The sequence below is a fragment of the Anomaloglossus baeobatrachus genome, chromosome 4 (assembly GCF_048569485.1).
Source record: "Anomaloglossus baeobatrachus isolate aAnoBae1 chromosome 4, aAnoBae1.hap1, whole genome shotgun sequence".
Classification (NCBI taxonomy): Eukaryota; Metazoa; Chordata; class Amphibia; order Anura; family Aromobatidae; genus Anomaloglossus; species Anomaloglossus baeobatrachus.
This window is the reverse complement of record NC_134356.1, coordinates 699574882-699599163: the sequence shown is the minus strand read 5'-3', so window position 1 is coordinate 699599163 and position 24282 is coordinate 699574882. Positions and strand designations below refer to the sequence as shown.

General features: G+C 52.3%; 2 protein-coding genes across 2 annotated transcripts in view; one reads left to right on the top strand and one right to left on the bottom strand.

The window, feature by feature from the left end:
- The first annotated feature begins 388 nt into the window (after window positions 1–388).
- Window positions 389–10386, top strand: MOSPD3 (motile sperm domain containing 3). Its single transcript, XM_075346740.1, has 6 exons — window positions 389–470; window positions 6101–6329; window positions 6403–6478; window positions 6845–7065; window positions 7140–7304; window positions 9857–10386. The coding sequence occupies exons 2-6, from the start codon at window positions 6155–6157 to the stop codon at window positions 9886–9888; spliced, it is 669 nt and encodes a 222-aa protein (XP_075202855.1). The 5' UTR covers window positions 389–470; window positions 6101–6154; the 3' UTR covers window positions 9889–10386.
- Window positions 10387–22657: 12271 nt separating this feature from the next.
- The window catches only part of KIF1C (kinesin family member 1C), a 47249-nt gene continuing 45624 nt past the window's right edge, over window positions 22658–24282 (bottom strand). Inside the window, exon 22 of the mRNA XM_075346739.1 lies at window positions 22658–24115. Within this exon, the coding sequence (XP_075202854.1) occupies window positions 23408–24115 (708 nt within the window). The 3' untranslated portion in view covers window positions 22658–23407. The remainder of the gene's footprint in view (window positions 24116–24282) is intronic.

Here is a 24282-nt window from a genome sequence, read left to right as displayed (position 1 = left end):
ATAGCACTTTTTTGCTTTACGGCGGTAGGACTTTGCGGCTTGTCGCCTCAGCCTTCTCTGCTTGTCCTTTGTCGCCCTCTGCCGGCTGCTGTAGGACTTGACTGTGTAATGCTATGAGAAGAATACAGATCATGGACTGAGCGCTCTGCTGAGTGTAGTCCCCGTCTCTCCGGCCATTTTGTGTGTGATTCGCTTTTGTAGTGAATGGGTTTTGGTCTCTGAGACAATGGCGGCACTGCAGTAGATTCTACGTGATAAGTCGTGGCAGTGGGTGGGTGTTTGCGTTGCTAAGCAGCGTGAGCAGCCAGTAGTGATTGGTAACGTTTTGACCAATCATTGCGCTGGAAACAGGACAACGCCTGTCTCATGATAAATGTCTCCAGGCAATCATGTGATAGACGTCAGCACCGACCAATCAAAACAAGGCACTAAGACACCGGGAAGTGGCCGAGAGATGGCGAAAGCTGCAGGTAACAGTGCAGTCCCGTTACCGGGAGTAACGGGACACCGAGCCCTCCGGTCTGTACAGTTATACAGGAGATGGCAGTGTGTGTGTACTGCCGCTGACTGTGTGTGTACTGCCGCTCACTCTGTGTGTGTACTGCCGCTCACTCTGTGTGTGTACTGCCGCTCACTCTGTGTGTGTACTGCCGCTCACTCTGTGTGTGTACTGCCGCTCACTCTGTGTGTGTACTGCCGCTCACTCTGTGTGTGTACTGCCGCTCACTCTGTGTGTGTACTGCCGCTCACTCTGTGTGTGTACTGCCGCTCACTCTGTGTGTGTACTGCCGCTCACTCTGTGTGTGTACTGCCGCTCACTCTGTGTGTGTGTGTGTGTGTACTGCCGCTGACTGTGTGTGTGTGTACTGCCGCTGACTGTGTGTGTGTACTGCCGCTGACTGTGTGTGTGTACTGCCGCTGACTGTGTGTGTGTACTGCCGCTGACTGTGTGTGTGTACTGCCGCTGACTGTGTGTGTGTACTGCCGCTGACTGTGTGTGTGTACTGCCGCTGACTGTGTGTGTGTACTGCCGCTGACTGTGTGTGTGTACTGCCGCTGACTGTGTGTGTGTGTGTGTGTACTGCTGCTGACTGTGTGTGTGTACTGCCGCTGACTGTGTGTGTACTGCCGCTGACTGTGTGTGTACTGCCGCTGACTGTGTGTGTACTGCCGCTGACTGTGTGTGTACTGCCGCTGACTGTGTGTGTACTGCCGCTGAATGTGTGTGTGTGTGTGTGTACTGCCGCTGAATGTGTGTGTGTGTGTACTGCCGCTGACTGTGTGTGTGTGTACTGCCGCTGACTGTGTGTGTGTACTGCCGCTGACTGTGTGTGTGTGTGTACTGCCGCTGACTGTGTGTGTGTGTGTGTGTACTGCCGCTGACTGTGTGTGTACTGCCGCTGACTGTGTGTGTACTGCCGCTCACTGTGTGTGTGTGTGTGTGTGTACTGCCAGTGCGTGTGTGTACTGCCGCTGACTGTGTGTACTACCGCTCACTCTGTGTGTGTGTACTGCCAGTGTGTGTGTGTGTGTGTGTGTACTGCCGCTGACTGTGTGTGTGTACTGCCGCTGACTGTGTGTGTGTACTGCCGCTGACTGTGTGTGTGTACTGCCGCTGACTGTGTGTGTACTGCCGCTGACTGTGTGTGTACTGCCGCTGACTGTGTGTGTACTGCCGCTGACTGTGTGTGTACTGCCGCTGACTGTGTGTGTACTGCCGCTGACTGTGTGTGTACTGCCGCTGACTGTGTGTGTACTGCCGCTGACTGTGTGTGTACTGCCGCTGACTGTGTGTGTGTGTGTACTGCCGCTGAATGTGTGTGTGTGTGTACTGCCGCTGAATGTGTGTGTGTGTGTACTGCCGCTGACTGTGTGTGTACTGCCGCTGACTGTGTGTGTACTGCCGCTGACTGTGTGTGTACTGCCGCTGACTGTGTGTGTACTGCCGCTGACTGTGTGTGTACTGCCGCTGACTGTGTGTGTACTGCCGCTGAATGTGTGTGTGTGTGTACTGCCGCTGAATGTGTGTGTGTGTGTGTGTACTGCCGCTGAATGTGTGTGTGTGTGTACTGCCGCTGAATGTGTGTGTACTGCCGCTGAATGTGTGTACTGCCGCTGAATGTGTGTGTGTGTGTGTACTGCCGCTGACTGTGTGTGTACTGCCGCTGAATGTGTGTGTGTGTGTACTGCCGCTGAATGTGTGTGTACTGCCGCTGAATGTGTGTGTACTGCCGCTGAATGTGTGTGTACTGCCGCTGAATGTGTGTGTGTGTGTACTGCCGCTGAATGTGTGTGTACTGCCGCTGAATGTGTGTGTGTGTGTACTGCCGCTGAATGTGTGTGTGTGTGTACTGCCGCTGAATGTGTGTGTACTGCCGCTGAATGTGTGTGTGTGTGTACTGCCGCTGAATGTGTGTGTGTGTGTACTGCCGCTGAATGTGTGTGTGTGTGTACTGCCGCTGAATGTGTGTGTACTGCCGCTGACTGTGTGTGTACTGCCGCTGACTGTGTGTACTGCCGCTGACTGTGTGTGTACTGCCGCTGAATGTGTGTGTGTGTGTGTACTGCCGCTGAATGTGTGTGTGTGTACTGCCGCTGAATGTGTGTGTGTGTGTACTGCCGCTGACTCTGTGTGTGTGTACTGCCGCTGAATGTGTGTGTGTGTACTGCCGCTGACTGTGTGTGTGTGTACTGCCGCTGACTGTGTGTGTGTGTACTGCCGCTGACTGTGTGTGTGTGTGTGTGTACTGCCGCTGACTGTGTGTGTACTGCCGCTCACTCTGTGTGTGTGTGTGTGTGTGTACTGCCGCTGACTGTGTGTGTACTGCCGCTCACTCTGTGTGTGTGTGTGTGTGTGTACTGCCGCTGACTGTGTGTGTACTGCCGCTCACTCTGTGTGTGTGTGTGTGTGTACTGCCGCTGACTGTGTGTGTGTGTACTGCCGCTGACTGTGTGTGTGTGTACTGTCGCTGACTGTGTGTGTGTGTACTGCCGCTGACTGTGTGTGTGTGTACTGCCGCTGACTGTGTGTGTGTGTACTGCCGCTGACTGTGTGTGTGTGTACTGCCGCTGACTGTGTGTGTGTGTACTGCCGCTGACTGTGTGTGTGTGTACTGCCGCTGACTGTGTGTGTGTACTGCCGCTGACTGTGTGTGTGTACTGCCGCTGACTGTGTGTGTGTACTGCCGCTGACTGTGTGTGTGTACTGCCGCTGACTGTGTGTGTGTACTGCCGCTGACTGTGTGTGTGTACTGCCGCTGACTGTGTGTGTGTACTGCCGCTGACTGTGTGTGTGTACTGCCGCTGACTGTGTGTGTACTGCCGCTGACTGTGTGTGTACTGCCGCTGACTGTGTGTGTACTGCCGCTGACTGTGTGTGTACTGCCGCTGACTGTGTGTGTACTGCCGCTGACTGTGTGTGTACTGCCGCTGACTGTGTGTGTACTGCCGCTGACTGTGTGTGTACTGCCGCTGACTGTGTGTGTACTGCCGCTGACTGTGTGTGTGTACTGCCGCTGACTGTGTGTGTGTGTACTGCCGCTGACTGTGTGTGTGTGTACTGCCGCTGACTGTGTGTGTGTGTACTGCCGCTGACTGTGTGTGTGTGTACTGCCGCTGACTGTGTGTGTGTGTACTGCCGCTGACTGTGTGTGTGTGTACTGCCGCTGACTGTGTGTGTGTGTACTGCCGCTGACTGTGTGTGTGTGTACTGCCGCTGACTGTGTGTGTGTGTACTGCCGCTGACTGTGTGTGTGTGTACTGCCGCTGACTGTGTGTGTGTGTACTGCCGCTGACTGTGTGTGTGTGTGTACTGCCGCTGACTGTGTGTGTGTGTGTACTGCCGCTGACTGTGTGTGTGTGTGTACTGCCGCTGACTGTGTGTGTGTGTGTACTGCCGCTGACTGTGTGTGTGTGTGTACTGCCGCTGACTGTGTGTGTGTGTGTACTGCCGCTGACTGTGTGTGTGTGTGTACTGCCGCTGACTGTGTGTGTGTGTGTACTGCCGCTGACTGTGTGTGTGTGTGTACTGCCGCTGACTGTGTGTGTACTGCCGCTCACTCTGTGTGTGTGTGTGTGTGTGTGTGTACTGCCAGTGCGTGTGTGTACTGCCGCTGACTGTGTGTGTACTACCGCTCACTCTGTGTGTGTGTACTGCCAGTGTGTGTGTGTGTGTGTGTGTGTACTGCCGCTGACTGTGTGTACTGCCGCTGACTGTGTGTGTGTGTGTGTGTGTGTACTGCCAGTGCGTGTGTGTACTGCCGCTGACTGTGTGTGTACTACCGCTCACTCTGTGTGTGTGTACTGCCAGTGTGTGTGTGTGTGTGTGTGTGTGTGTACTGCCGCTGACTGTGTGTGTGTACTGCCGCTGACTGTGTGTGTGTACTGCCGCTGACTGTGTGTGTGTACTGCCGCTGACTGTGTGTGTGTACTGCCGCTGACTGTGTGTGTGTGTACTGCCGCTGACTGTGTGTGTGTGTACTGCCGCTGACTGTGTGTGTGTGTACTGCCGCTGACTGTGTGTGTGTGTACTGCCGCTGACTGTGTGTGTGTGTACTGCCGCTGACTGTGTGTGTGTGTACTGCCGCTGACTGTGTGTGTGTGTACTGCCGCTGACTGTGTGTGTGTGTACTGCCGCTGACTGTGTGTGTGTGTACTGCCGCTGACTGTGTGTGTGTGTACTGCCGCTGACTGTGTGTGTGTGTACTGCCGCTGACTGTGTGTGTGTGTACTGCCGCTGACTGTGTGTGTGTGTACTGCCGCTGACTGTGTGTGTGTGTACTGCCGCTGACTGTGTGTGTGTGTACTGCCGCTGACTGTGTGTGTGTGTACTGCCGCTGACTGTGTGTGTGTGTACTGCCGCTGACTGTGTGTGTGTGTACTGCCGCTGACTGTGTGTGTGTGTACTGCCGCTGACTGTGTGTGTGTGTACTGCCGCTGACTGTGTGTGTGTGTACTGCCGCTGACTGTGTGTGTGTGTACTGCCGCTGACTGTGTGTGTGTGTGTGTACTGCCGCTGACTGTGTGTGTGTGTGTGCACTGCCGCTGACTGTGTGTGTGTACTGCCGCTGACTGTGTGTGTGTGTGTACTGCCGCTGACTGTGTGTACTGCCGCTGACTGTGTGTGTGTGTGTGTGTACTGCCGCTGACTGTGTGTGTGTGTACTGCCGCTGACTGTGTGTGTGTGTACTGCCGCTGACTGTGTGTGTGTGTGTACTGCCGCTGACTGTGTGTGTGTACTGCCGCTGACTGTGTGTGTGTGTGTACTGCCGCTGACTGTGTGTGTGTGTGTGTACTGCCGCTGACTGTGTGTGTGTGTGTACTGCCGCTGACTGTGTGTGTGTGTACTGCCGCTGACTGTGTGTGTGTACTGCCGCTGACTGTGTGTGTGTGTGTACTGCCGCTGACTGTGTGTGTGTACTGCCGCTGACTGTGTGTGTGTGTGTACTGCCGCTGACTGTGTGTACTGCCGCTGACTGTGTGTGTGTGTACTGCCGCTGACTGTGTGTGTGTGTGTGTGTACTGCCGCTGACTGTGTGTGTGTACTGCCGCTGACTGTGTGTGTGTGTGTGTGTACTGCCGCTGACTGTGTGTGTGTGTGTACTGCCGCTGACTGTGTGTGTGTGTACTGCCGCTGACTGTGTGTGTGTACTGCCGCTGACTGTGTGTGTGTGTGTACTGCCGCTGACTGTGTGTGTATGTGCACTGCCGCTGACTGTGTGTGTGTACTGCCGCTGAGTGTGTGTGTGTGTGTGTGTACTGCCAGTGGGGGTGTGTGTGTACTGCCAGTGTGTGTGTGTGTGTGTGTACTGCCGCTGACTGTGTGTGTGTACTGCCGCTGAGTGTGTGTGTGTGTGTGTGTGTACTGCCAGTGGGGGTGTGTGTGTACTGCCAGTGTGTGTGTGTGTGTGTGTGTGTACTGCCGGTGGCTGACATTGTGTGTCTATGGACACGGTGTGTATATGCTGCTTGCCCCTCCATCCGTCCTGATGATGTCATATCCTCCTGTTGTGTAACGCCTCTTTTCCACTGATGACATCACCGGATGATGTCACGGCCGCTGTGAGTCTCTTGTGTTGCTGATTTTCCGCGTCTCTCGCAGGCCCCCGGGAGTCGTGTTGTCTGGTGTTTTTGGGGATGTGATGTCATCACTGCCATGCAGAGGGGGGCGCCAGGAGCGGAGCGGAGGACGGCGCCTGTTCCCCCCTCGGTGTCCGCCCTCCCAGTCTTCGTGTTTCCTCCGGCTCTAGACTTCTACTCAGACGATCAAAGCAGCTACAAGCAGGTGCTCACCCTGTACAACCCCTTCCCCCGAGTGCTGCGGTACAAAGGTAGGGGGCGCTCCGCAGACGCTGCACCAGGCCGGAGCACCGCATTCCTGTGACCACCTTGTCTTCTCCGCAGTCCTGTCCACGGCTCCGCTGCGGTATACGGTGATCGATGCCGAGGGAATCGTCAGGCCGAACTCCTGCATAGATATGTGAGTGCCCAGAGGCGCTAGGTGAGCGGGAACGCCCAGGGGCGCCGGGTGAGCGGGAACGCCCAGGGGCGCCGGGTGAGCGGGAACGCCCAGGGGCGCCGGGTGAGCGGGAACGCCCAGGGGCGCCGGGTGAGCGGGAACGCCCAGGGGCGCCGGGTGAGCGGGAACGCCCAGGGGCGCCGGGTGAGCGGGAACGCCCAGGGGCGCCGGGTGAGCGGGAACGCCCAGGGGCGCCGGGTGAGCGGGAACGTCTAGGGGCGCTGAGTATGAAAGCCCAGAGGCGCTAGGTGAGGGATATTTGTGCAGTAACGCCCCAGGAGATGGCGCGGTCCTTTCTGCTCTCACCTTCCCTCCGCTCTCCTGTAGAGTCACACGGCATCGGGATATCCGCGCCCGGCACTATGGCACCACGGACCGGTTCCGGGTGGAGGTTTGGGAGGAAGGAGGAGGAGGAGGACGACAAGGCGTCGTGGGGAGTAAGGACATTCCCGCCACATTACACCCAACTAAACCGCAGTCCAGAGAGCGAGGAGCGCGAGACCCCGCAGCCTGGCAGCCCTCCTCCCACCTCTTCTCCATGCGGCAAGGTAGGAGCGCAGCAGGGAGGGGCACACAGCGCCGCTGATCCCTGCCCCTCCTGTACTCTGTCTCTTGTGTCCAGGTGTCTCCCGCCCTCTGTCCCCCGGACTCTTCAGTCTTTATGTCCTGGTGGGGCTGATCGCGCTGCTGGTGCTCATGCTGCCGCTGCACGGGGACCCACGGAGCCTCCTGAGCGAAAACCTCCACGTGTCCGTCATCCAGAAACTGGTGGCTGCCTACGTGTTAGGTACGTCACAACCCTGCTGCATAACGTCCTAGCCCCCAGTCACCTCCAGAGCTGCAGTCATAACTCTGCTACATAACGTCCTAGCCCCCAGTCACCTCCGGAGCTGCACTCACAACTCTGCTACATAACGTCCTAGCCACCCAGTCACCTCCAGAGCTGCAGTCATAACTCTGCTACATAACGTCCTAGCCCCCAGTCACCTCCGGAGCTGCAGTCACAGCTCTGCTACATAATGTCCTAGCCCCCAGTCACCTCCAGAGCTGCTCTCACAACCCTGCTGCATAACGTCCTAGCCACCAGTCACCTCCAGAGCTGCAGTCATAGCTCTGCTACATAACATCCTAGCCCCCAGTCACCTCCGGAGCTGCAGTCACAGCTCTGCTACATAATGTCCTAGCCCCCAGTCACCTCCAGAGCTGCTCTCACAACTCTGCTGCATAACGTCCTAGCCACCAGTCACCTCCAGAGCTGCAGTCATAGCTCTGCTACATAACATCCTAGCCCCCAGTCACCTCCAGAGCTGCAGTCATAACTCTGCTACATAACGTCCTAGCCACCAGTCACCTCCAGAGCTGCAGTCATAACTCTGCTACATAACATCCTAGCCACCAGTCACCTCCAGAGCTGCAGTCATAACTCTGCTACATAACGTCCTAGCCACCAGTCACCTCCGGAGCTGCTGTCACAACCCTGCTACATAATACCCTAGCCACCACTCACCTCCAGAGCTGCAGTCACAACCCTGCTACATAATGTCCTGGCCACCAGTAACCTCCAGAGCTGCAGTCACAACCCTGCTACATAATGTCCTAGCCCCCAGTCTCCTCCAGAGCTGCAGTCACCACTCTGCTACATAACATCCTAGCCACCAGTCACCTCCAGAGCTGCAGTCATAACTCTGCTACATAACGTCCTAGCCACCAGTCACCTCCGGAGCTGCTGTCACAACCCTGCTACATAATACCCTAGCCACCACTCACCTCCAGAGCTGCAGTCACAACCCTGCTACATAATGTCCTGGCCACCAGTAACCTCCAGAGCTGCAGTCACAACCCTGCTACATAATGTCCTAGCCCCCAGTCTCCTCCAGAGCTGCAGTCACCACTCTGCTACATAACGTCCTAGCCCCCAGTCACCTCCAGAGCTGCAGTCACAACCCTGCTGCATAACGTCCTAGCCCCCAGTCACCTCCGGAGCTGCAGTCACATTTCTGCTACATAACGTCCTAGCCACCAGTCTCCTCCAGAGCTGCACTCACAACTCTGCTACATAATGTCCTAGCCACCAGTCACCTCCAGAGCTGCACTCACAACTCTGCTACATAACGTCCTAGCCCCCAGTCACCTCCAGAGCTGCAGTCACTACCCTGCTACATAACGTCCTAGCCCCCAGTCCCCTCCAGAGCTGCAGTCATAGCTCTGCTACATAACATCCTAGCCCCCAGTAACCTCCAGAGCTGCAGTCACAACCCTGCTACATAATGTCCTAGCCCCCAGTCTCCTCCAGAGCTGCAGTCACAACCCTGCTGCATAACGTCCTAGCCACCAGTCACCTCCAGAGCTGCAGTCACAGCTCTGCTACATAACATCCTAGCCCCCAGTCACCTCCAGAGCTGCAGTCACTACCCTGCTACATAACGTCCTAGCCCCCAGTCCCCTCCAGAGCTGCAGTCACAACTCTGCTACATAACGTCCTAGCCACCAGTCACCTCCGGAGCTGCAGTCACAGCTCTGCTACATAACGTCCTAGCCACCAGTCTCCTCCAGAGCTGCAGTCACAACTCTGCTACATAATGTCCTAGCCACCAGTCTCCTCCAGAGCTGCAGTCACTACCCTGCTACATAACGTCCTAGCCCCCAGTCCCCTCCAGAGCTGCAGTCACAGCTCTGCTACATAACGTCCTAGCCCCCAGTCACCTCCAGAGCTGCAGTCACTACCCTGCTACATAACGTCCTAGCCACCAGTCACCTCCAGAGCTGCAGTCACTACCCTGCTACATAACGTCCTAGCCCCCAGTCACCTCCAGAGCTGCAGTCACTACCCTGCTACATAACGTCCTAGCCCCCAGTCACCTCCAGAGCTGCAGTCACAACCCTGCTGCATAACGTCCTAGCCCCCAGTCCCCTCCAGAGCTGCAGTCACAGCTCTGCTACATAACGTCCTAGCCCCCAGTCACCTCCAGAGCTGCAGTCACTACCCTGCTACATAACGTCCTAGCCACCAGTCACCTCCAGAGCTGCAGTCACTACCCTGCTACATAACGTCCTAGCCCCCAGTCACCTCCAGAGCTGCAGTCACTACCCTGCTACATAACGTCCTAGCCCCCAGTCACCTCCAAAGCTGCAGTCACAACCCTGCTGCATAACGTCCTAGCCACCAGTCACCTCCAGAGCTGCAGTCACTACCCTGCTACATAATGTCCTAGCCCCCAGTCCCCTCCAGAGCTGCAGTCACAACCCTGCTACATACTGTGAAGCTCTGGTTGTGCGGAGGACATGGTTGGGTGTGGGTGGTCCTCCATTACTGACCTTTCACCTCTATCCCCCCCGCAGGCCTCCTCACCATGGTTTTCCTCCAGGCGTGATGCCGGTGTGTGATTGTTCGGGATGTGACTCGCCCATGTCTCCCGGCTGCCATACGTCACGGATGAGGGATGTCGGACCTCCACCTTCCGCAGCGGTGAACGTTACCTGGATGTCTGGGGTCTGCAGATACCGGAACAGCCTGGAGTGTGAGCTCAGAGGACGAGCCGCCATATTGTCATTACAACAGTGTGCTGCCACAGAGCCAATAGAAGAGGGTCCAATAGTCTGTGCAGCACCAGGAGGCTCTGCCTGTGTAGGAGCCATGTCTTCGGTGGGGCAGTTATGTATATATTTATATAGATCTGTGAGCGTTCTGTATTACGGCTTCTCCCCGCGCTCGTCTGCAGAGCATTGCTCACAATGTGTCCTGCAGGTCGGTGTAGACAGGGGAGGGTCAGTTTTCAATCATTTTGTATGTGCATGTGACACGATCTTACCGAATAAATGCAGCGTCCGTCCCTCGCGCTGATGACGAGGGGGTGATGTTCAGTTTCACAGCAGGCTGTAAAGTGAGATTATTCATCTACTGGTGATTGTGAAAACGAATCTCATAAGGGATAAATGAAAGAAACCGATCATGAGAATCGAATCTGAACGGAGGAAGCGGCTGACGGCGGGAATCGGATCTGAACGGAGGAAGCGGCTGACGGCGGGAATCGGATCTGAACGGAGGAAGCGGCTGATGGCGGGAATCGGATCTGAACGGAGGAAGCGGCTGACGGCGGGAATCTGATCTGAAAAGAAGAAAGCGACCGATGGCGGGAATCAGATCTGAACAGAGGAAGCGGCTGACGGCGGGAATCGGATCTGAACGGAGGAAGCGGCTGACGGCGGGAATCTGATCTGAACGGAGGAAGCGGCTGATGGCGGGAATCGGATCTGAACGGAGGAAGCGGCTGATGGCGGGAATCGGATCTGAACGGAGGAAGCGGCTGACGGCGGAAATCAGATCTGAACGGAGGAAGCGGCTGATGGCGGGAATCGGATCTGAACGGAGGAAGCGGCTGACGGCGGAAATCAGATCTGAACGGAGGAAGCGGCTGATGGCGGGAGTCGGATCTGAAAAGAAGAAAGCGACCGACGGCAGGAATCAGATCTGAAAGGAAGCGGCTGACGGCGGAAATCAGATCTGAACGGAGGAAGCGGCTGATGGCGGAAGTTGGATCTGAAAAGAAGGAAGCAACCGACGGCGGGAATCAGATCTGAACGGAGGAAGCGGCCGACGGCGGGAATCGGATCTGAACGGAGGAAGCGGCCGACGGCGGGAATCGGATCTGAACGGAGGAAGCGGCCGACGGCGGGAATCGGATCTGAACGGAGGAAGCGGCCGACGGCGGGAATCGGATCTGAACGGAGGAAGCGGTCGACGGCGGGAATCGGATCTGAACGGAGGAAGCGGCCGACGGCGGGAATCGGATCTGAACGGAGGAAGCGGCCGACGGCGGGAATCGGATCTGAACGGAGGAAGCGGCCGACGGCGGGAATCGGACCTGAACGGAGTGTTAAAAAATATACTCTTAAATATATTTTTCTTCAAATACGTAAAGGCGCATGAAAGAAAAGACCTCAAAAATGTAAAAATAAATGTATTTTATCTATTTAAAAATGGTTGCCAGGGTTCAGTTACAGAAAGGAAAAATAATATACTTTGATAGCTTACGCAAAGAGTTCATTTAGTCCATACTGATCAATGGGAAGTCTTTACCCATCTTTCTTTGGGTCCTGAATGGCAAGGCAGGAGGTGTCATCTCTTGGACAGCGTGTCTTGCAGCACTGGAGTCTTCTAACAGCAGGCAATGTGGAGGAGCGAGCCCTAGCCCCCTCCATCGTGTGTTATATAACAACTGTCCAGTCCATATAGGGTGTTTAATTGAATATAGCTCCATATGACATAAGCTTCTAGAAGCTACCAGAAGCTTCTGGAAGGATTTATATATATCCTTCCATGCTCAGTATATATATATTCAATATGGATATTTTAATACTTATTCCTTATAAAAATTTTATTAATATACTATGCCCTTCAACCTAAACAGAACTGTGAACTTATATGTCCTTCTATAAAATATTTGATAACTAGATGTATTAATTTTAATGTTTTTACACGGAGGAAGCGGCTAATGGGGCGAATCGGACCTGAATGTGGGAAGCGGCTGATGCCGTGAATCGGATCTGAACGGAGGAAGCGGCTGACGGTGGGAATCGGATCTGAACGGAGGAAGCGGCTGACGGCGGGAATGGGATCTGAAAGGAGGAAGCGGCCGATGGCGGGAATCGGATCTGAACGGAGGAAGCGGCCGACGGCGGGAATCGGATCTGAACGGAGGAAGCGGCCGACGGCGGGAATCGGACCTGAATGGAGGAAACGGCTAATGGGGCGAATCGGACCTGAATGTGGGAAGCGGCTGATGCCGTGAATCGGATCTGAACGGAGGAAGCGGTTGACGGCGGGAATCTGATCTGAACGGAGGAAGTGGTTGACGTCGGGAAGCGGACCTGTGCGGATGAAGTGGCTGATCGCAAGAATGGAATGTGAGCGTAGGAAGCTCATCTGTGTGTGGGCAGCAGAAGATCCTATAGAAACCAGTATAATCCTAATAATAAGATTGCTTATCTGTCTCTACAAAACTGACCTCATTGGGAGGATGAAGCAAACCATTCCTAGTCTCATCTCCCCCAAAAATGTACTGTGGTGTCCCCGAGCCATGAATGCTGCTATAGAGAGATGGGGTGACCCAAATCCATTTACCTGCTGGATCCTGACGAGGCGCAGGTTGTACCTTTTGTCCTCCTGTCTCATCCAGTGTGACACTCAGCAAACAATGGCATTGTTGCAGAAGAAATGCGGTCGTTACTCAATAATCTGATCACACGGAGCTACTTGGAGCCATAGTTTTGCGGCCGTCCGCTCCACTGCTGCGGGTTTAATTCTGAATGTGAAGAATTCTGGCTGAACTTCAAGAGCAATGTTATCACTGTCAGTAGGTGGCGTTAAACACTAGTTACATGCAGTACATGTAGAGGTAGTCAGACAGGTCGAGATCATAAACTAGGAGGAGACGACAGTACATGGGGGGGCAGACAGACAAGGTCAAGACCCAAGTCAAAGGTCAGGGTTCTAGGAGAGCACGTACAGAATACAGGGAGCAGGTAGCGATGTGGTCAGGAGGAAGACCAAGGTCAGAAGCCAGGAAGTAACAACAGAAATGAGAGGACAGGCAGAGACAGGTAAACAGTCTGGAGTCGAGAGGCCAAGATCTGAACACTGAGCACCACGGGAGCCACACGCACAACTGCAAATAGGAAGTATGACTGGTGGCGTCCTGAGCGAACACGCTCCCTCATGAAGCCGAGCAATCACCGGGAATGAGAAGAATTTGCATTAGCACCTCCCGGGACCAGCGTGAAACCCAGTGCTGTGAAATATCACTGTGTGACGTCGTGGACACTTCATGTCTCTACATGTGACTATTGCCTCAGTCAAAACATATCCTGTCGGTCCTGGATCCACCTCATCGTATTAATTTCAAGACTCGTCTGGATCGGACCTGCTGACTCAACGTACACACACACACACACACACACACACACACACACACTCTAGCCCCATACTCACCACTGAAACTTACACTGGGAAACACATAGTTACAACCATTGAGTACATGGCATAAAGAATCACAGAGAGCTCTGAACATCTCCCGATTCGTAGGAGACGGGAGCGATTTATCCAGCATTTTACCTCTTCTGAGCGGTGATCACCAGCCCTCTGCTAGAGGAACGTCTTGTGGATAAAAGCCTAACTCTATACAGTGTGTCCACCCATATCCTGTATACACCGCACCTATATACACTGTGTCCACCCATATCCTGTATACACCGCACCTATATACAGCGTGTCCACCCATATCCTGTATACACCGCACCTATATACAGCGTGTCCACCCATATCCTGTATACACCGCACCTATATACAGTGTGTCCACCCATATCCTGTATACACCGCACCTATATACCGCGTGTCCACCCGTATCCTGTATACACCGCACCTATACACCGCGTGTCCACCCGTATCCTGTATACACCGCACCTATATACAGTGTGTCCACCCATATCCTGTATACACCGCACCTATATACAGCGTGTCCACCCATATCCTGTATACACCGCACCTATATACAGCGTGTCCACCCATATCCTGTATACACCGCACCTATATACAGTGTGTCCACCCATATCCTGTATACACCGCACCTATATACCGCGTGTCCACCCGTATCCTGTATACACCGCACCTATACACCGCGTGTCCACCCGTATCCTGTATACACCGCACCTATATACAGTGTGTCCACCCATATCCTGTATACACCGCACCTATATACAGTGTGTCCACCCATATCCTGTATACACTGCACCTATATACAGTGTGTCCACCCATATCCTGTATACACCGCACCTATATACAGTGTGTCCACCCATATCCTGTATACACCGCACCTATATACAGTGTGTCCACCCATCTCCTGTCCACCGCCATTAACTTGAGAACAGCGGCAGCTATAGGCATAGAAGTGGTGTCTAGGTATAGTAAAGTAGCCATGCGCTACGCAATTAAACCACCTATAGCGCCACCTGGTGGAAAACAACAGACTTAGCATTTATATCTTGAAAACCGAACGGGGTAGAGAAAAAAAGTGAATTAAATTGTAGGGCATCATCAATTCAATATGAATCGACACCTTGCATACAGAAATGCTATGATATGAAACCTATGCCCCCCCCCCCTCCCAAAAAAAATAACATTGAATGCTGGTCACGCATGTGGCGCTCACTAGTGGCCCCCGTCGGCTGCAATGCACATCTGGTGTCTGGACAGGATACTGTATCTTGCTGCACGTTGTGTAATATGGTAGGTGACACGTTTGCACAAGCATCTGTGATACGTGGTCGTAGGTCCTGCAATTTTGGGGGAGGGGTCGCATACACCTGCTGTTTGATGTGACCTCACAGAAAGAAGTCCAATGGGGTTAGGTCAGGTGAGCGGAGGCCACACAGCCACCATACCCAATGACTTGTAGGAAGGTCTCCATGAGGTGTCGCTTCACGTCCGCAGCCTTGAGGTTTACACCTTCTAATCATAGCATTTCTGTATGCAAGGTGTCGATTCGTATTGAATTGATGATGCCCTACAACTTTGTAATTCACTTTTTTTTCTCTATCTCGTTCCGTTTTCAAGATAAAAATGCTAACTCCGTTGTTTTCCACCAGGTGGCGCTATAAGTGGTTTCATTGCATAACGCATGGCTACTTTACTATACCTAGACACCACTTCTATGCCTATAGCTGCCGCCGTTCTCAAGTTAATGGCGGTGGACAGGATATGGGTGGACACACTGTATATATAATGAGTATAGTGAGGGTCTAGTTTGGCCACTGACAATCGGACTCCACTTGTATAAATTACTAATTAGTTACTTCACTGTGCCTGTCCTCACCATACAGGATTGCGCTGCCTCTCACTAGTGACTGGCTATTAATGATATAGCTCCAGAACGCCTGTTTAACACTGTACTAAGAGACGCTGAAGCTACAAAAAGTGTAGTTTCAGAGTGCAGTTAGCAGGCAAACCACCAGAGGGCAGTAGAGTAGTCATTAAAAGAGGTCAGCAGCAGGAGGTCTCGTCAATAGCATAGGGATACTCAAATCGTGTTCTGGTGATAGCCGAGGGTCAGAAGCCGGGAAGTCATGTATGCAAAAGAGAGGAAATATGGAGCCGAAGTTAGGAACGAGCACAAACAGTTCGGTACCAGGATAAGACAGACAGAGAAGGGTAAACTGTAGACAAGAACGGGTAATTAAGGACCAGGATAGACGGATGAATATGGGTCAGCACCAGGTAGCTGGTAAGCCGAACAGATCAGGTAATGCTCCAGAGCCAGTAATACATGCTGCAGAGCATAAACTATCACTGGCACTGAACCGGAGGTGCAGCACCAGGATATAGTGTCCCGGAAACCAGAGTAAGGCAGGGAGGCGTTAACCCCTGACATGACAAGGCCGAAGCTGGGTGAAATAATCAAACCACAGTAGCCAATACAGACCTGGATCATAACAGCCTGTATATATGTGAGTGGAACAGCACTAAGTTACACAATGGAGTGCGGCTTTGTGTCCGAGGTACTGACTGCGATATACAAGAAATAGACCAAAGTCTAAACCAACCGGATCATGAGTAATGAACCATCCCACGAGCTCAGTGCCTGTTTATCACTGTGTGATGCCTCATACTGTTCTACTGTGGAGGACTCGTATCCTGTATTTTATATTTCACCGGTACTAGACATCACTACAGACGTGGCCACATACATGGGTGTGGGGTTCAGTTATATGACCCTCAAACAATAGACTATTTGTCTTTCTGGGTTGTTACGGAGCGAGATGGTGTTACATAGGGTCAGACAATGTAGTAATAAATACCATATAGTTATCCTACAGGGCCATACCCCATGATGACAGCGCTCTTATTACGGAGTCATCGCAGTGATGGCACTTATACGATTCATCTCCCGTTTGGCTACATGAATACATTACGACAATAGTGAGTGGAGATCATAGACTGATAGAGGTGGAAGGGACCTCCAGGGTCGTCGTGTCCAACCCATGGCTCCATGCAGGAGTCACTAAACCATCTCCGATGTCTGTCCATACTGTTTGAAGACTTTCATTGAAGAACTTACCAGATGTATCTGTAAATGTAATAATTCTACAACCGCACTTCCAAAAGGTCTCTCCCCTATGTAAACTGTGAAGAACACCAGAATGTGATGATCTCCAAGTCTCATCTCCATATTTTATTCTAGAGAACAAACCAGTAGTTGAACGTTGGACATTTTTCCATTTCATCTTAAAAAAAAATAAATTTTAGAAATTGATGGCAGTGACATCTCAGCAGTTTGTGTCCCTATCCACCTTTGTGTAGCGCCCCCTTCCTACACCTCTGTAAACGCCGGGGAAGTGAGGAGACCATTGCTGGAGTTTTGGGAGAAGAATCCTGTCCCGTTCTTGTCAGATGTTACATTCTCGCTGCTCCTCAGTTCGGGTCCTTGCCGGATTTTTGTTTCATAGTGTGCTTAAATACTTTGTATTGGTGAAAGGTCCAGACTACACGTGGTCGGTTCATCCCGTGAAATTTTCTTCTGCAGAGCTGTGATGGATGCAGGATGTTGCTTATTGTTGTCCTGAAATATAGTCTTCCTTGAAAGAGATATTGTGTAGATGGAGAAGATCTTGCTCTACAACCTTTATATCATGCTCAGCATTGATGCTTTTCATGTGTAATCTGCTCCTGCTATATCCACTAATGCCCTCAGTACATTAGAGATGTGAACTATGCTCTGACAACAAGCTGCATGGCCCTTCTCATCGATAACCAGCTGGAAGGGCCGTCTCAAAAACAAGCTGGATAGCCCCTCTTTGCAAAAAGAAGTGTGATGATTCCTCCCCTCAATAACAAGCGGGATGGTGTCTCTCCTCGAAAACAAACGGGATGGTCCCTCTCGAAAAAAAAGCGGAATAGTCCCTCTCCTCGAAAAAAACCGAGATGGTCCTTCTCGAAAAAAAGCGGAATGGTCCCTCTCCTCGAAAAAAAAGAGGGATGGTCTCTATGCTCAAAAACAATCTAGATGGCCCCTCTCCTCGATAAGCTGCTTTACCCTACTGCATAACAAGCTGGATGGCCCCTCTACTCATTAACAAGCTGCAGGGTCACTTTCCTTGATAACAAGGTGAATAGTCCCTCTCCTTGTTAAGGTGGATGGGCTCTCCTGCATAAGAAGCTGCATGGCCCCTCTCATCGATAACCAGCTGGATGGGCATTCTCAAAAACAAGCGGGATGATCCCTCTCCTTGATAACAAGCTGGATGGCCCACCTCGAAAACAAGTGGGATGTTCCCTCTCATCGAGGAAAAAAAAGCGGGATGGCCCCTCTCCTGCATAATAAATCGAGATGATCCCTCTGCTCAGAAGCAAGCTGTATGGCCCCTCTTCTCAGTAAGCTGGATTTCCTATCTACTGCATAACAAGCTGCATGGCCCCTCTCCTTGATAGCTCAATGGCCCCTCTCCTGCATAAAAAGCTGGATGACCCCTCTACTCATTAACAAGCTGCAGGGTCCCTTTCCTCGATAACAAGCTGGCTGGTCCCTCTCTTCGTTAACAAGTTGCAGAGTCCCTCTCCTCGCTAACAAGCTGGATAATCCCACTCCTCGATAACAAGCTGCATAGCTGCTCTCCTTTATCACAACCTGGATAGTTCCTCTCTTCAAAAACAAGCTGGATAGCCCCTCTGCACTATAAACTTGATTTCCCCTCTCCTTGTTAACAAGCTGGATAGCCCTTCTCTTCACTAAGAAGCTGCATGGCCCCTCTCATTGCTAACAAGCTGCATAACCCCTCTCCTCAAAAACAAGCTGCATAGCCCCTCTCTTCAAAAACAAGCTGGATGGTTCCTCTCCTGGTTAACAAGCTAGATAGCCCATCTCCTAGATAAGCTACATAGCCCCTATCTTCACTAACAAGCTGGATACCTCTACTCTTTGCTAAGCAGCTGCATGGCCTCTCTCATTGCTAACAAGCTGGATAGTCCTTCTCGAGAACAAGCTGGATAGTCCTCTTCAAAAACACGCTGGGTAGCCCCTCTTCTCATTCTACATGGCCCCCTCTCGATAAGCTGCATGACCCCTCTCCTTGATCACAAGCTGGATGGCCCCTCTCCTGGATAGCAAGCTGTATGAGCCCCTCTCATTGATAAGCTGCAAGGCCATTCTCATCGATAAGAAGCTGGATAATCCCTCGGCTTCATTACATGATATAGTTTTAGCTTATTATATTTGTGGGTTATACGGAGAACTTTGACACCGACAATGATTCCGGAAATGTTCCTGAGCCAGTGCAGATTCATGCCTTTACTTCATGCAGTGCCGCCTAAGGGCACCTGGAAATCATAACCGTCTATTACTGACCGTCGACCTTGTCTCTTGGGCACATGGATTTCTTCAGAATCTTTGATATTATGTGCTGTAGTTGGTGAATATTCAAAGTCTTTTCAATTTTACAATAAGAAACCTTTTTCTGAAATTGTTTCACAATGTTTACACGTAGTTGTTTGGTGACATCTGACCAGCTTTGCTTTGGAGAGACTCTGCCTCTATAACATTTTCCTTACATACAGTTGTGAAGGTAGCCTGGGCTATAAATTGTTTGTTCAAGCGTAATAATATGTGTATGTAAATAATCAAAATATAGATGTAGTAGCATAATTATCTTTGTGTCTATATGGCAATCGCACAGACCGAAAATATGATTCTAAGCTAGAAAGGGTTAACCAAAGTACAAATGAACAAGTGAGATATTCATTAAGTTAATTGGGAGCCTTATCAGTAAAATTCACAGGAGAATGTAATATCTGAAGGAAGAGGCAGATGATCCCATACTCCCATGCATCGCTCCTACATAATCTCATCCTCGCTTTCCATCTTCAAAGTGAGAAAGAAATGTTTTATCTGGGATGATGTATGATCTCATGCATTCTCCCAATGCTGCCCATATGCACTTCCCCCTAATTATTCTTTATCAGTATGTGTGAGCAAATGGAGAAGTTTTATAAATATGTTTCAAGGCTGAAATGATGTGTTAATGTTTCAGCAATTGAATACACAAGTTCAGACACAAGCCTGAGCTCAAACAGAGAACATGCTCTGTGTACATTGATTATTGAGTCTTATAATATCTGTACATACAGCTAATACGGCACCGGCCTCTGCATATCCTGAACGAAGATACCATTAGCTATCTTCACCTAAATTTCTCCCTTGACACACTCATGTGACCATTGATCATCAGTGTTTTAAAGGGAACCTGTCATCAGAAATTGAGCTTTAAATCTAAAAGATTACCCCTCTGCAGCTCCTGGGCTGCATTCTAGCAAGCTTCCTGTACTTTTTGTGCCCCCTTTTAAACCTAATAAAACACTTTATAAAGTTGTACCTTTTTGCCTGCAATTCTTGTAAATTTTCCATGTGGGCGGGCCGTGTGGTGTCGGTTACTATCCCTCCTTCTGGTTTACGCCGTCCCCCATTGCTTCATTTCATAGATCAGGACGCCGCCCACAGCGCCCAAGGTCCCGTGCACGCGAGGACTGCTGGTGACGTGGTCGCAGGCACGATATTATGGGCGGCGCTGTGATTGCATTGCAAGTGCCCGCCCATAATACCGTGGCCGCGCTCTCCCCTTTGCCTCCTGCGTTCTGCGCAAGCGCTGGCCAAATGATCCGACGTCACCTTTCCCATCTTGCCCTGCAGCAGGAAATAGATGGGAGGAGCGGATCAGGCCACCACAGGTTACGAGGAGACGCTTGCGCAGAACGCAGGAGGCAAAGGGGAAAGTGCGGTCATGAGGTTATGGGCGGCACTTGCTGATGACACTCACAGCGCCGCCCATAACCTCATGCCCGCGCAAAGAGTCACCAGCGGTCACACGTGCACACAGTGCTCGGCACCGCTACAGTCGCACAGCGCATGCGCAGGACCACGGGCGCCCAGGGGCGGCATCCTGAGGTTTGAAATTCAGCGTTCGGGGGCGGCGTAAATCTGCTGGAGGAACAGCAACGGATCCCAGAGAGCCCGCCCCCATGGACGATTTACAAAATTTGCATACGAAACGGTACAAGTTTATAAAGTATTTATTTTGGTATAAAAGGGGCCACAAAAACTATAGGAAGCTTCCTAGAATGCAGCCCAGGAGCTGCACAGGGGGAAACTTTTAGGTTTACAGGTAAATTTCTGATGACAGGTTCCCTTTAACATTTCACACAACGGAGGAATGTTTTTGGAATTAGGGTTGTATAACATTTGGATATTCTTTGGGAATCTGTTCTGTGCAGCCGCCCTTCAGCTTACCCAGCTGTAGTCCTGGATGTGGAGGTCTCACTCGCTGCCTCTGTCCTCTAGCTGGAATGATTACCAGACAATCAAGGTCTGGATATTGAGCTACTTGGTGACGTGTTGGACCAATTAGGATGAGTTACAGGGTAAGATTTCCCAGCAGAGTCTCCAGCTGCCCACCGAGCTGACCACGTCTAATGCTCTGAAGGATTTTAGATGAGCTGTCCACCGAGCTGACCACGTCTAATGCTCTGAAGGAGTTCAGATGAGCTGTCCACCGAGCTGACCACGTCTAATGCTCTGAAGGAGTTCAGATGAGCTGTCCACCGAGCTGACCACGTCTAATGCTCTGAAGGAGTTCAGATGAGCTGTCCACCGAGCTGACCACGTCTAATGCTCTGAAGGAGTTCAGATGAGCTGTCCACCGAGCTGACCACGTCTAATGCTCTGAAGGAGTTCAGATGAGCTGTCCATCTGAGCACAATTCATTTTAGAGGGTTTGATCACCACTGGGATAACTCCTTAAATTTGGTATTGCAGTGCCCTCCGCCGAGGTTTCCCTGAAGGTAATGTAAGAACTGGCTAGCCATATGCACCGATGACGCTGGAACGGTGCCGCTGCAGGAGGTATTAGTTACATATACTTTACATTAGGGAATATAGCATTCAGGAAGGGGTTGTCTGAATAGTGGACATCCCCTCTAAGGTTCGGTGGTGTCAGACATCTGGGCCGGGCTCCTCGGAACGGTCCCTTCCCGGCTGCACTCAGTAAAGCTGGTAGGGTCTCAACATTGAAGGCTTTTTTTACGCAACAAATCATTCCTTGCCTAAACCAAATTCACACCGGAGCATCAGCCAAGGGTGATTTTCTTCTCAAAATTTGTTTTCTGTGATCCTCAAATTGAGCAAGAGCACGGGCTTATTCTGACAAAGCAGGTCCGTACAGGAAAATGGACTCGGTCCTGGTCGGGGATTAAAGACTACTTGTTGTTCTCCTGTTCCAGCTCTATTGCTTTTTTCCCTTCTCGCTGGCTGGCTCACTCTGTGCTAGTCCGTGCTGTTTCTCCGGTGCGCAGCTCTGATGTCATCACCCACGACCTTTTATGGGGGGTTCAGGCAGCCATGAGTGAGCTGAGCAGTCAGGAACAGTTAGCACCTTTTTACCCCATAGTTTTGCAGAAATCATCCTCCTCTTTAGGCAGCGGGCTAATAATCTAGCTCCATCAAAGTCCAGTGACGCCTGCTGCTCCTGGTCTCGGCTGAATCGGGCTACAAACTCATTACTGCTGCAAGTTCTGTATATTTCTGCCCGGTCCACGCTGATTCATTTCCACTGCATCGTCACCTCTAGTCCGTGCTTTTTGTCTGTTTCGAGAATTTTCATCTAAACTCCTGATACTCGATTCACCGCCATTTCCCTGGCCGAAACGCGTCACGCCGCCTCCTGGTCTTCAGCAAACACCTTCATCAGTCCGGCCGCTTCTTCCAGTTCTGGTCTCGCTGCCATTATCCGGATCCGATAGAGCCCACTGAGCTCTAGTTTCTTACTATGACTCCTCCATCGATTCTTGCTACAAGGACCCAAGATCCCAGTGTTCTCCGAAACCCTCCATAACGAGACCACGGGGCGCCGGTAAAAGGAATACGAAGACACGACTTCTTCCCGTGCCCATGTCAACACTTCCTGCACCCTACGGCAGCTCAGTGTTATCATAGGGACACCTGCAGTTTTTCCCAGTTTACATATATTTTATTGGTGTCCTATGTGTCCCTATGATAACTCTGACTCGCCGTCCGTTTCGGTAGTAATGAGGACGCCGACGCGGTGCAGCATGGGGCAGTTTATTTCTGCACTCAGGTTACAGTATCTATACGACTACAGGTTACCGCAGCGCAGTGTCCGTAGTGCCGCCCGGCAGTGTCACGTACACACTTCACCCCCCACACACAGGTAACACATGATAAATATCTTATATATATATCAGCCTCGCGCTGGCGGAGACCGCGCAGTGCAAGTCTACGTGCGGCTTTAGTGTCAAGAGGAAGCAAAGGATTCTGGGAAGACTATGGCGGGGGAGAGTTCATCACTAGTCGTGTCCTCCGCTTCCTATGTAGTGCCAATATCAGTGCGCCGACCACGTGACCACGGCCAGACCAGGCCGCGATCATAGCGCCTCCCCCAGCGCGGGAAATCTTCATATCAGCCATGATAACAGTGCAAGGTGAGAGATATATACACACCCCCGTGTATACATATACAACCACGCCTATATACATATACACCTGTACACGCAGGATGACAGTGATTGTATGGAGGTGGGGGAGGGGCGGCGTTCTCCCTCGTAGCAGCGATCTCCTTCTCGGACACAAAATCAAGAAAACTAAAAATAAAAGGAAAAAAACCCCATAAAATAAGGTAAACCCCCCGGTAAGTTCCCGGCTGCGAGTCCTGGGCTCGCGCCCCCGTCCATGGAAGCTCGCGCCCCCGTCTGTAGCGGCTCACACGTTCCGTCTCCCTCTGTTCCTTGCATCCCGCCTTCTCCTCTTTCTCACTATGACATGCTCACACCTTCCTTCTTCACACTGGGGTTTCCTGGTCACACAGGTCAGGGGCAGAGTTCTGACGACGCATCCGTGGGGGTGCGGTGTAGGGGTGGTACTTGTAGGGGCGCTCCTGCGGGGAGGTGGAGTGGCGTTTTGCGGCCTGGGACCCGCCGTCGCCGTCTCTCCCTTGCGATCTCCTCCGCGGCGGCTGCTCACCGTTCTGGCGGCTGTGGCGGTTGTTGGGGCGCCGGCCTCGGTTCGAGCCCCCGTCTAGAGAGTTCCTCCTCTGCCTCTGCTGGATCTCAGCCTCCCCCTGCTGCCGGGGGACATGACGCCTCTCACCGTCGTCCTCCGCACCGCTCCGCCTCTCCTCGGACCACGGATTGATCAACTCTTCTACCACGTAAGTGGCCCCCGGAGCCCAGGAGAACCGATGCTGAGGATTGCTCTTAAAGGGGAAGCGCAGCTTGCAGTCCAGTGGAGGGATGAACTTGCCGGTGCCGGGCGGGCGGCGGAGGCAGCGGTTCACTTGCTGCTGCTGAAGGTTCTGGATCCGGCTTTGTTCTTGCTTCAACCAACGCATCCGCCCGCGGCGAAACGTGGCGTCGTCCTCCATCAGCTGCGACACCCGCTGGCCCTTCGGAGAATGGTCGGGAGACCCCTCCATGTGGCTGCCGGACGCTGCATCCTCATCAGTGGAGCACCAGGCAAAGGACGGCTCCTCGGAGAAATCGTCATCGTCCTGAGGAGGAACAAAGGCGGAAATTACGGGGGGGGGGGGGCAGAAACAAGGCGAGCACAAGTCACAGCCAGAGCTGCGGCAACACCACATCCACTGCACCAGTCACAGCCAGAGCTGCGGCAACACCACATCCACTGCACCAGTCACAGCCAGAGCTGCGGCAACAC